Genomic DNA, 12,697 nt, shown 5'->3' with positions numbered 1-12,697 from the left:
CACAGACCAATCTAATTTCCACTGGTATGAATCCAAAAATAAATTTCATGTCTGTGTTTTGATTATGCAAAATTTTCTCTAGTGTAAATGAGATCAGAGCTTGGCCTCAGTGTTACTCCAATGAGCCAAGCCTGCACGTCCTGTGCTGATGGGATTTTAATTTTTTTTCTTGTTTTTTCTTTCAGTCATCGAAAGCAGCCATCAGGCGAGGAGAAGTTCGGACATGGAGTTAAGGACTTCTGGTGCTCTCATGGACAGTGTGGAGCTGGTGACGATGCTGGCTGGGAGCAGGGAGCGGGCATCGCTGTCTGCCAGGCATGGTGCGGTCCCAGTGGCGAGTGGGGTCATGAGGCATGTTGGTCCCCCCACCGGTGGTGGGGATGTCACCCCACCAGGAGCAGGATCCCTGGACAGCCTGTCTGCTGGGACAGTGACCCACCTGCCTGCCCACAGCCATCCTCCCGGTGAGTTTTATTGATGCAAGTGTCCCCATTTGCCGTACCCAGCCCATGGACCGAGCGTAGCTGGTGGGTTAGGAAGTATTCCCACCTGCTGCTAGAAATTCAGATTTTTGGAAGAAATCCAGTCCCAGGAAAGCTGGGGGGGTTTTTAACATTACAGTGAAGGTGATTCTCGGGAGCTGCTGTTGTCATTATTCACCACCCAGCGGCACTCCAGAGAGTCCTGCCCATCCACGGAGCTTGAAGGCTGCGTACAGAGCGGAGACCCCCGGCATCCCCGTGCCTCCTCTCAGAAGGAGCTGAACCCCATCACAAACCCAACCTAGATTATAAGTGCCTGAGTTAAAAATATCTGAGCAGCTGTGTCAGGATTTGTAGCTGAGGTCCTCGCGTGGAAATCGTGCAAGTGAACGCTTACCTTTGGGCTTGTTCATAATCTTCACATTTGGTGGGACTGTGGTCGTGAGTAAACCAGTGTACTTTTTTAAGCATGCACTAAACCAAAACCTATTTCCTGCACCAGAAGGACAAGACTGTGCTGATTGCCCTGTCCCCACTTTATTTTTTATCTTAATATGCCCGGATGAAATAAGTGTCTTGCTGAGATATGAGCATAGAGGCTTTCTTTAATTTTTTAATTCTTCAGTTTTTTCTGCTTAGGGACTAAAGTGTGGAGCTGGCATGCCCAGGCTACCAGCTGCTGGCTGTCCTGATGTAACCTCCTTAGTGCCTTCTGCATTTTTAATGTTTTTTTAAAAAAAACTGGGGTTTTTTTGCCATGTACAAATGAAGACAAATTTTGAAATGCCGATTTTTTTTTTTTTTTGTGCCAGAGACCCTCTATTCCCAGCAATCCCTCTTGCCGTGTGCTCTGTGTTAAATAGAGGAAACCTGGGGGATGCAGCAGTGACCCTACCTAATGCATATGGTAGGGCTGGATACCACTGCGGGTGATGCTGCTGCTGCCCCAGCCGAGACAAATTAACTTGTCCAGGGGGAACATGACCCTCTCTGTGTTGCTTTCCAGCCGCTGGAAGCCATCACCATGCTGCAGGCAGCCGGCAGAGAGACAAGAGGGCTTTGGCTTCTCCCAGCACCCTTCCATCCGCCGAGAAGACGCCACTGGTTTTGGCAGCCGTCAGCACCGATTTGGCTGAGAGGGTGCTGGGCGGGTATGGCAGGGCCCAGGATGTGGTGGGGTTTGACAACGCAACGAGGACGGTGCTGCTACCTTCATCTGCGGAGACTCAACGCCCAGGTGAGCCATCCTAGTTCAGCCTGGTAACAAGGTGGATGCTGTTCCCCAGAAAAACTGGGCATCGGTTAAGCCTGGCTCCCCTGCACTGCTAGAGCTTTGTGTGCCGGATCCAGCCCTACATCCTCACCATGTGCTCAGGGCAGTTTTGTGGCTCACTTCGTGCACGAAGATGGAGAGAAGGATCCATGTGGCTTCTCCTGGCCTTGAAAATTATGAATTACTTGGTGCAGCTCCCAAACACAAAGTTGCTGTAGGCAGAGTACAGACGAGGGGACCGTGGGCTGCAGGGGGAGGCGGAGGGTGACAGCGGAGGATGCTGGGTGGGCAGCTCAGCCCATCTCTGTGCTCTCATTTGCTTTCCCCCATTGCCTTGCAGGCACCGGCGGCCCCTCTCAACTGGCAAGAGGCTGGGTGGGCACGAAGCCACCTGGCAGCCCTCCCATGGGCACTGCAGCCACTTCACCCAGCCCCTTGGGGAGCGGCGGGGGGATGCTGCAGCCCCTGCCCAGCACCCCCTTCCCTGGCTCTTCTGGAAAGCCCCAGTCCTCCTCCCAAGCTTCCAGTACCCAGACTGGTGCAAATCACGTCATGCTACACCCCAGGGATGTCACGGGAGACTCCACAAGCCCTTTGCTCACAGCATCGCCTGCCACAGACAGCGCTTTTGGAGGTGAGCTTTGCTGGCCCATAGATTTATTTTGTAGCTTTAAAAAGCCTTTATATAGCTTTTCCTTTCTTGAAACAGAGAAGGTGCTGTGTTTTGCATGCGCTCTGTTATTATTTGGATGGTTAGCTGACATTCCCTGCTGAAAGAAGGAAAAAGCAATGGAAAAAATCAGTTGGTCCAAAAACCCCCAACATTTTCCACTTAAAAAAAAAAAAAAGGATCTTTGGACCTTATCACCATGTTTCCTGCAGGGTGGGCATCTGCAGCTGTGAAGTATCTTGGCTGGTTCAGTGCCAGCTGCAGAGCAAAGGCAAGGTCCCAGCCCCACCTGAGCTCTGTGTCCCACCTGAGCTGTGTTGGTAACCCATGCTCACGGCCATGCCGGGTGGGTTTGCTCTCGGCTAGACAGGGTGAGGTGCCTGTGCTTCAACAACCTTTACAGGACAAAACCCCCGAGATTCCTGGGCTCTGCGGCTTCCCCTCGCTTGCTTTGCAAGCAGCTAATTTTTGGAGCGCTCAGAAACGGAGACTTTGTCCCACTCCACATGAACTATTGAAAGCGTTGGGTTCTCACACTGATGCATCCCTTCCCTCTGTCACGGCAGCTGGGGCTGCAGAAAACCCGAAGTCCGGTATCCGAAGGGCAGCGCCCGGCTCCGCGGCTCAGTCCCTGGCCTTGGCACCCTCCTCGGTGGCCCCAGTGTGGCAACGTTTCCCTGGGGCCTCCACAGAGCACCGGCTCGCCCCTTCTCACCCAGCTTCAGAAAGCACTGCCACGGGTGAGCTCGGTTAGTCTACGATTTGTTGTTTTACCCTATTTCGTGCTTCCTTAAGCATTTTTCCTTGTGTCCCATTAAGCCCGGGGATGTGTAGTGAGCTGCAGGCTCATATGGGAATGTGGCCGCAATCAGGTTCCCCCCCTTCGTTGTTTGATGCTGTGTTCAAGCTACAAAAAAATAACTGAGAGTGCTTGAGCCTATTTCCACTAGTCTTAGAGCAAAGGTGGGATTTAAAGGCAAGTCCCCGCAGTCCTTGTCCCATGTGGTTTCCCGCTGGCCGAGCCGCCGTGGCTCTCATGAAGCCGTGCTGTCCTGGCAGCGAGCCCCGGGTTTTGTGCAAGGTCTTCCTGCGACGAAGGGATTCATGCCTTTCCAGAAGAGCACTTTGTCCAGATTGAAAACTTCCTATGCTTAATATCTGCATGTGCGCTGTAAGCATCTGGGAAGAAAATGGATCCATCTGTTTATAATTTCATATGTATAAATCCAGGTTTTTTTATTGTGCCGTAGCCATTGGAAGCAGCTACCAGCCATCCAACGTCTCAGCCACGGAGAGGAGAGTTTCAGATTTCCCCACCACCAGCACCTCTGTTTCCACAACAGCCACCAAGGGTGGAGAGAGGACGTTAAGGTCTCTGCCAGCCAGTACCAGGCTGGCCGATGCAGCAGAGATTTCCACCTCTGGTACCGAAATCACCAGCTCTTCAGACCAGACCCAGTCCCCTGGGATGTCTTTGGGAACCCAGGGTGGTGGTGGCAGAGGTGCCACAGACCCGTTACTCACAGGCTCACCGTCTGCTTTGGAAAGCGCTTCCACGAGTGAGTTTCGATAGCTAGCTGTATAACTCAGAACATTATTTAAAGACTCTTTATAAACAAAATACATCCTTTTTATTTTAAAGAAAGGAGGAATAATATTGTATTTGGCACATTCTGTACATTTAAAAACATTTCACAGAAATGAAAGTATGGATAAATATTATTCTTGTTGGAAGAGGAGGATAGATTTTCCTTGAAAACTTTCAGTTGAATTTTGCAAGCAGTAACTTCATGAGTTCCTATATAGAGACTATTTTTTCCCTGTCTTAATGATTTCCCAGTATTAAATATTTCCGTATTGAATATTCACACATACGTTGTCTACATCTACTGATAGCAGGATGAAGCCTACCCAGCTGTTTTCATTCACAGTGTATGCAGTTTTATATTTCTTTTCTCCTTTTTTTAGCCTTTAGCAGCAGTTATGAACCCAAGAGCATCCCTGCTGCAGAAGAGGCAACGCTGCACTCGGATGCCCGCAGCGCTGATGCGCCTCGCGTGGCAGCGGGGGCACCGGGGTCCCCCGCAAACAGCCGCACAGCCAGGGTGACGAGGGGCTCTGACACCAGCACCGACCCCACCAGCTCTTTGCAGGGGACCCTCTCTTCCTCGGGGACGGGGACACGCCATCCTAATGGCTCACGGGAAGCCACCGATCTCCCAGAGTCTCCTGGGGAGCCTTTGCTCACAAGCTCCCTCTCTGCCTCCGAAAGTACTTTCAGAGGTAAATTTGTTAGTCTGAAAGCTGGCTGCTTTGGGGCTGGACAAGATTTTGCACCCCCACGCTGTTTTTCTTTAGATATGGCCATCAGTCACCGTTGGATACATGGATATTTTTATTACTGGCTACGTCGGGCTGGCAGCGGGGCTGGTGGGAAGGGTGGGAGTGGATCTCAGCTTTTGGGTGAAAAAGTGAAAAACATCAGTGTCCTCATTGCTAATGAAACTCCCATGCTGGGAAAAGCAGCCATCGGTTAGAAATAAGTGCATGCACTTTTTCCCTGCCAGAGACACGTTTGCTGGGGATTTGCAGCCATCGCCTGGTGCTGCGTCTGCCACGCAGGCTGGTCTGTAAGAGCGGCGGCATTTTGGGAGTCCCCACAGCCACGACAGTGCTGACTCGCCCTGTGCCCTTGGAGTGGTCCCAAATAAGCTCTGCCCCACCATTCACCATCAATTCACAATTAAGCCCATTGCTCTGTGAGTGCAGCTCCTGCTCCTGGTGAGCTGGTGAAATATTGGCATCCCCAGTGCTGCGGTTTGGGAGAGCCCTGGGGCAGCACGCCTGCTAAATGTGGGGTAAATCAGGCTGGGTCGAACGCCAGGCTGGGGCACCGGGGGGTTTCTGAGCATCTTATGGGTGAGGCTGCGTCTAGCCCTGCGTGCCCGGTGCTGGGGGGGACTCGGCCCCACAGCCGTGCCGTCAGCCCAGCACTAAGACAGCAGCTTGGCTCTCTGGACTGTCACTAGAAAATGTAAACCAGGCCTGGTTTAGCTCATCCTCTAGATTTGAAGTTAGAGGTGTATACTCCTTATTTAAACAGGCTCAAAGGCAGCTTAAATGCGTAAATTGGGTATTGTGCACAGCCTGCAGCTAAAAAACATGGGTTTAAGTTGAGATTTTCATTACTTTTTGTAAGCCACATGTGCTTGAACGTAAGGGACTCACCTCTTCCCAGAGCAGCACCTTTTCCAGCCTGAGAGCTTGGTCTATTCAGTTTCTCAATGAACAGTGTAGAAATGTATGCTGTACAATCCCTCAAAGGTATAGCTCAATATGCATAAATCAAACCTGGTTTTATTGTATCTTAGGTGTCAGAAGCAGCGACCGACCAGTTAACAGCTCAACAACAGAGAAGAACCCCCTTGCTTCCTCTCCCACCAGCACTTTCATTTCAGCCACGGCCACCGGCAGCGGCGGGAGGCCCCCAGGGTCTGCCACAGGTACCAGCCCATGGGCAGCAGAAGCCTCCGCATCCAGCAGTGGCATGTACAGGACCTTGGGCACGATCCGATCCTCATCCACGTCTTCTGTGGGAGACACCTACGGAGCTCCTGGGTCCAGAGAAATCAAGGATTTCACTGAGTGGGTGGCTGACCCTTCACTACCACACTCTCCTTCTGAAGGTCCTTCCCCAGGTGAGCTCAAGTTAGGAGTGAAATACCATTTTTCTTGTGAGTAAAAAGAGGACTGTTACTGTGTCTTACACTTGCCTGACTCTTCTCTGCTATGCAGGATATATTGTTTGGAAGGACGCGTGTGATTTTGTGTCTGAAATATTTCAGCTCTTGCTTGACCAAAAAATGTGGTTTGGGTTTTTTACAGAAAGGGCAGATGTGTGGAAAGTTTCATTATGCCAAGAAAAATAATTAACTTTCAAATCACGATTCTTTTTTTACTATCTCCAGTTGCTATCTCCATTTTATAGGCAAGAGAACTAAGCAAGCAAGGATTAGACCGTGTCCCTGCAGTCCCAGGGGCCAGACTTCAGTTCTTGCCCTCTGTCCTACCCCTTGGACCATGCTGCTTCCCAGAAATTGAACCAGCTCAACAAATTTAAGGCAACTTTGAATGTGCTCTCTGAGGTCCTTCATGCCGCTGTTTGGTCCGCTGCAGTGCTGAAGGGGTCTGATCCCCCGATCCTATTTCTTCAGACTTCTTCTCTAAGACCTTCACACTGATCAGCGTTGTGCCTTGTCTGAACTGATTTCCAGGCTTTTCTGGGTTGTTAGGGTATTTGTTCTAGCAGCATGGAGTGCACTTAGGCACATAATGGTGAAATCAAGTGCACAGCATTAGTAGTTCAACAGGTTTTATGTAACAGAACTTTTCTTGGCATCAAACCGTGGTTTTTAGAAGACAAATTTCTGTAGGAAGGATTCACATCTTTGCAAATTTCCTATTTTCTCTGGATTGACATCCTCTCATATTTTCTACTTGTGCATGTACTTGCTGCCTCTGGCTGCTACTAGAAGAAAGCTCATCTGTTTATTTGTAGTTTCACATGTGTAAAAATGTAAATTGTTTCTTTATCACATCCTAGCTACTGGAAGCAGCCATGTGTCACTCGGCATCCTGTCAACAGAGAGAAGAACCGATTTCCCTACCACTAGTACCTCTGTTTCCACGACAGCCACCAAGGGTGGAGGGAGGACATTAAGGTCTCTGCCAGCCAGCACCAGACTGGCCCAAACAACAGAGATTTCCACCACTGGTACTGAAAACATCAGCTCTCCAGAGCAGGAGAGCTCTTTGGGAGCCCAGGGTGGTGGCGGCAGAGGTGCCACCATGTTGTCCACAGACCTGTTGCTCACCAGCTCACCATCTTCTTCGGAAAGCGCTTCCCCAGGTGAGCTCTGCCCATCCCCGTGGGGCTTTTACCTGTAGACCTCAAACGTCTGCTTTGTACGGAGGAGTGAGGCCATGCTAGAAGATGCTGGAGAATGTCACTGGGCATTATGGAGGAAAATTTCAACTTCCAGAGAAAAATGCATTAGCTGTTTTTTTGCATTTAGTCACCAGAAAAACCCAGCCTTACTGCAAGAGCAGTCTGGCCCCAAGTTTTGGTGTGTTTTCTGAGACAGCACAATTTCAGGACTGCCCCGTTGGCTGTGTTTATACAAACAGAAGGCAACTCCAGTCATTCCTTACTCTTGCCCTGGGATGCATATGCGGTATTTACTGATCCCATACAAGCCTGCCATGCTTTGTTTCGAGTATCCGTGCCGCTGTATCCCCATCTCGCTCACCACGGGTGCATGTTGCCCGCAGCTGGGCTGCGGCACCGGGAGCAGGGTGGAGGAGAAGCAAACCCAACCGCACTCCCATGACTTGTTCCTAGTGCCCTCTGCAGGGTGTCCTCCTGTGAGCAGTCCCTCCTTGCACAAGAAAGCCTTGCTTCTCCAGTTAGCATTTTCTCCATGTTTGGATCATCTGCCACGTTGTATCTGTGCTGTCAGCCTAAGGGTGGTGATGGAAGAGAGCACGCCCACCTGTTTATAGCTTAGGGTGTATAAATCCATTTTGCTTTGCCCTTTCACAGCAGAAGGGACCTCAGCTACAGGAGGACGCCTGCCCGACACCCCTCGCACCAGTACGCCCAGCTCAGTGATAGCCACCAGCGGTGGGGAGAGGAGCACGGTGCCTGTGTCAGACGCCCACGCAGCATCCAGCAGGGCTGGGAGCTCCCCTCCCGCTCCGCCCTGCACCAGCTCCTTGGACACGGTCCTTCTGCCGTCCTCATCGGCAACAGAGCCTGCGAGGCAGAGCGATGTTTCGCAGAGTGGGGCGGGACTCGGTGAGCTTCCAACGAAGTCGGTGCCTGCGTTTTCTCCCAGCATTTCAGTGCCTTCGCCTTCACCAAGTGCTTCAGGTGGGTCTTGTGGTTTTCCCGTTTGCTGTGGAGGACATCCCTCCTCCTCGCCCTCCTCCTGAGCTCTCACCTTCCTTTTTCTAGCTTTAAACGAGATTTGCCTTTTTAGTAAGCCTGGTTTCTAGTGAAGGGCATCTGAGCACTGCATGGTTGGTGAGTTATTCACCACATGGTACTTGGGGCAGCGCTTCTCCTCTTGGGAACTGGGTGGCCAGGCAGCTCTTCTGGGCCACATGTGAAGGCTGCTATGGAGCCTTGTCCTCAGCCCTCCAACCGGGGGAGCCTGGCACAAGATGTGGCAAGGGATCGATAGATCTTTCGCCGTCCCTTATATCCCAGTTATCGTGTGTTTCAGCCTCAGCTCTGCTGCCACGGTCCCAACAGAGCTGGTTTGAAACCCACTGATCCGCTGAAGGGAATTTTCTGCAAGACGTTCAAGACCAGGTCCTACCTCCCTGCCACTGTTCTCCTTCGGAAATGCCATGCACCCCAATCTGTTTTATTTTTCTGGTGTAAAGGGGAAAAGTACAGATTGCCTGGGAACCCCACTTAGCAAATAAGTGATGTTGATCACCAAGTGCCACCTCTGCTGTGGGGATTGAAATACTCAGATTTTAGTCCCTGTAGATACCTCAAAGGTATTATCAATATACAAAACATATATTTTTACATATATATCCACGTATATCTTTTCTTTGCAATTCCAGAGAGAGGAAGAAGAGTTTCTGGCGCTCCTACTGAGACCACGTACATCTCGACCACACTCTCCAGCCAGAAGGAGGGGACATCTCAGGCTGCAGCTAACCGTGGCACGTGGAGCACAGCAGCGGAAAGCCTCACGTCTCACCCGGACACAGACGGGGAGCCCCGCACCGGCCCCTTCCCATCCTCCACAGCATGGCCTGGAGTGGGACACGTCTCCTCCAGCCAAGCAGGGTACCCAGACCCCAAGGTCACCCTTTCATCCAGGGTCTCCACCTACTTCTCAGCCGCTGGTGAACCTTCCAGTGAGTTTTTCTGAACTCCGGGATGGCATTTGAATTAGGAAAAAACCCACTGCCTCTCCCTTCCCCTCTTCCACGGGGTTGCTATGACCACCAAAGTGTGTCAGAGCTGTTGCAGGTATCATGGGCAGGATTTATAAGCAGTGGTCATTTGCACCTTGGTGTTGTATATCTGCAGCTGTTGATGCTTAACAAAAAAGTCTCAGGTATGAGATGTGTAGCTTTCTGCTGTAGGACACATCTATTATCTGCCTGGGTTGGGGTGATAATTATAAATAACATAAATATGCCATTATGACTGTAATGATACCAATTGTCCTTCTGTAGTTGGACAGTCCTTTTTCTTTGGAGTAGGCTTTGTGTGTTAAATCCACATTTAAGGTGATAGATGTGTAAGACCTACTTAATCTGTATTTAATCTGTGTTTACCTGTGCAATTTTATTAATCTGCATTTCCGAACAGAATTATTGTAAAACTCACACGTGCTCTCTGCTCTGAGATGATAAAATCAGATGCCTGCTTTTTGATCCTATTCCAGCCGTGGGCAGCAGCCATCACTCCCTAAGCAGCTCGAGTGCTGGGGAAAGGATGTCCAGCTCCATCACTCCTCCTGCGTACAGTTCATCCACGTCTGCTGGCGGTGGAGAAAGGACGCTGCACTCGGTGACGGATGGCATGCTGGCCGGTGGCACGGAGAGCTCCGCTTCCTACGCCGAAACCACCAGCTCCCCGGGGCCGGCTCAGCCTGCGTCAGCGGAGCAGAGCCGGACAGCCAACACCTCCACCAGCAGTGGGGGCTTCGCGGGCTTTGCGACGGAGACGCTCTTCACACGTTCTTCCAAGATACCTACTTACTCTTCTTTCCAAAACGATCTCACAAGTTAGTGTCTCCCGGTGTACATTTTGGGAGGGGGAAGTTCACATTGTCCTGCGTTTATCTATGTTGTATACAAAGTTCTCATTCATTAATACACGTGATGCCACCTGCGGGTTCACTCAGGGGGCTGTTTTCGTCAAAGGACTCAAAGCCAGACCCCACCCAGCTGGGGAATCATTCCAGAAGTGAAGCCGTGAACCTGAGCAGGGAAACTCTTCTGTTTTGATGGCCGCATTATTTTTTTGCATCCTAACCGGGTTCTTTTGGGTGATGCTTTCAGAAATGTTTCACGATGACCTAAGTCAATTCTAGAATTAAACCAAATTATCAATACCCTATTTTTTATTTTTAGAGATTGATGAACGTAGCTGTACGTCCTGAAATTCGTATTAGAAGATTGACTGCACCTTTTATGCTAAATAATCTGATTTTTTTGCAGACTGATGTGCTACTCATTTAGGATTTCCTGACTGCAAAGTTTTCAATCAATGAGTTCATGATAAGCTGCAAATTAACATAATGTAATAATTTCATCCTGCAGAGGCATGAAGTTCACTGTGTCTAAAAACAAATCGACTGAAGAAGATGGATATTCTTTAGTTGGGAGTGGAGGATGAGAGGGAGAGGATATGAATTTCATAAATTCTGAGTGATAAAGGGAACAGATGGTTTTTCCTGCTTAGCTTGCCACAAAATATCATGGAACGATAAGTGCCTAGTCACATTAGAAAAGCAATACTGGAAGAACAGTGTTTTAGAAAACTACGAGTTTCACGGGAGCCTTTTGTCTGTCTGAGTTCATCATTTTAGAATCAGTTAAGGAGTGCAGAAGTCTCCTAATTCAATATCCATGCTTGGATGGTGCTCTAAATTTTTAGAAGAGCATGGACCAGTTCACTGACAAGAACATTTTATGTATTTAGCAAGTGATTTTAATGTGACATCAAAATACTTTCATATTACTCTGTCTTTCTAATATATTTTGTCCTTTTACTCCAGGCTTTTCAAGTAGCCATCAGCCAGTCAGTAGCATTGATGCTGAGAAAAGGACCTCGGTTTCTCATACGGACGGCACATACATTTCAACCACATATACCAGAGGAGGAGAAAGGACCCTTCTGTCTATCTCGAATAGCAGCACCTCTGCTGACTCCTCAGAAAGCTCCACCTTTTTTGCTGAAATTTCCAGCCCTTCTGATTCATCAAAATCTTCTGTGGCGCAGGACAGGAGGAGCAACGTATCCAGCGATGGCAGTTTTGTTGAACCATCTACAGAGCCGTTGCTGGTACACTCTTCCAAACCGTTGACTTCTGCTTCTGCAGGCAGCGTACAAAATACAACTCTTTTCAACACTGACTCTGAGTTGTTGACCACTGGTAGACCATCTCTATCTTCATCAGCATTTCCAGCCTCTTCCTCACCGTCATCACTGCATCACTCGCTGTCATCAACACCACCACCAACTTATCTGTTTACATCATCGGAATCATCTGAGCCACTCTCATCCTCTGTGATGGCATCTTCCCCCCCTCTGCAGGCTTTGTCGTCCTCCTTGCCCACTTCCTCATTGCTTTCCCCATCTTATTCACTAGCATCTTTACTGCCTCTGTTTTCGTCACCATCCTCTGTCTCGCAGTCCAACGACAGTGATCAAGCAAGCACCTCTGTAGCTACGACTGTGGTCAGGCGGGTGCCCTCCACAGCCGCCGTGGCTGGGAGCTCTCCCAGAGGTTCCAACAAGCACAATGTCACGCACCAGCCCCAAAACAGCACCGCCTTCACCTCCACTGGGTCTCCTCTCCCTACAGCACCCACAGAGCAGCTTGGTGGACACATCATGTCCGTGTCCGTTCCCGCAACGGTAACGGAGACCGCCTTGCCGAGAGCTGCCACTGCTCAGGGGGGCAGCTTTGGGAAGGCAACGCCGCTGCTCACCACAGCCAGCGATGTCCCGCGGGCTGGGCCAACGGGTGGTCCCCTTAGTCCCTCACCAAGCGCAACAAACCGCAGTGTCACCGTCCCTGTGGTAGCACTGACCACGGCGAATCCTCCTGTGCTGACAACACTGGCCAGTCGCCAGCCAACCCCAGGTGGTGCTAGCACTGTGAAAGCCCACAGGGCTCAAACGCCAGCTGCCACTAAGCACGTGTATACCACTGGTGAAAGCACAGAAGCTGTGGATCCCACCACTGCAAGGCCTGGTAAAGTCACCGAGGAGAACATCCCTGTTACGAGTCCTTCTGAAGCCCCTCCAACCAGCAAGACCACTGTAAGCATGGCAACTACTTTGCCTGCTACCAAATCAACCACTGTTCCTCTGTCGAGTAGCACAGCCAGGCTGAGGATGTCGTCTCCGGCAACAGGTAACATGTCTAATGGTGCTCATCAGTGGTGGGGCTGGGGACAAGGGGGCTAGGAACACCTGGGTGCCACTGTAAGGGTCTTTGAAGGGTTATG

General features: G+C 50.4%; 1 protein-coding gene across 1 annotated transcript in view; it reads left to right on the top strand.

The window, feature by feature from the left end:
- The first annotated feature begins 223 nt into the window (after positions 1-223).
- The window catches only part of HEG1 (heart development protein with EGF-like domains 1), a 30,580-nt gene continuing 18,106 nt past the window's right edge, over positions 224-12,697 (top strand). Inside the window, exons 1-5 of the mRNA XM_010569961.1 lie at positions 224-320; positions 1,489-1,719; positions 9,901-10,242; positions 11,239-11,567; positions 11,877-12,603. Coding sequence (XP_010568263.1) covers positions 224-320; positions 1,489-1,719; positions 9,901-10,242; positions 11,239-11,567; positions 11,877-12,603 — 1,726 coding nt within the window. The remainder of the gene's footprint in view (positions 321-1,488; positions 1,720-9,900; positions 10,243-11,238; positions 11,568-11,876; positions 12,604-12,697) is intronic.

This window comes from Haliaeetus leucocephalus, unplaced genomic scaffold, assembly GCF_000737465.1.
Source record: "Haliaeetus leucocephalus isolate CR32 unplaced genomic scaffold, Haliaeetus_leucocephalus-4.0 Scaffold1, whole genome shotgun sequence".
Lineage (NCBI taxonomy): Eukaryota > Metazoa > Chordata > Aves > Accipitriformes > Accipitridae > Haliaeetus > Haliaeetus leucocephalus.
This window is presented reverse-complemented; position numbering and strand designations above follow the sequence as displayed.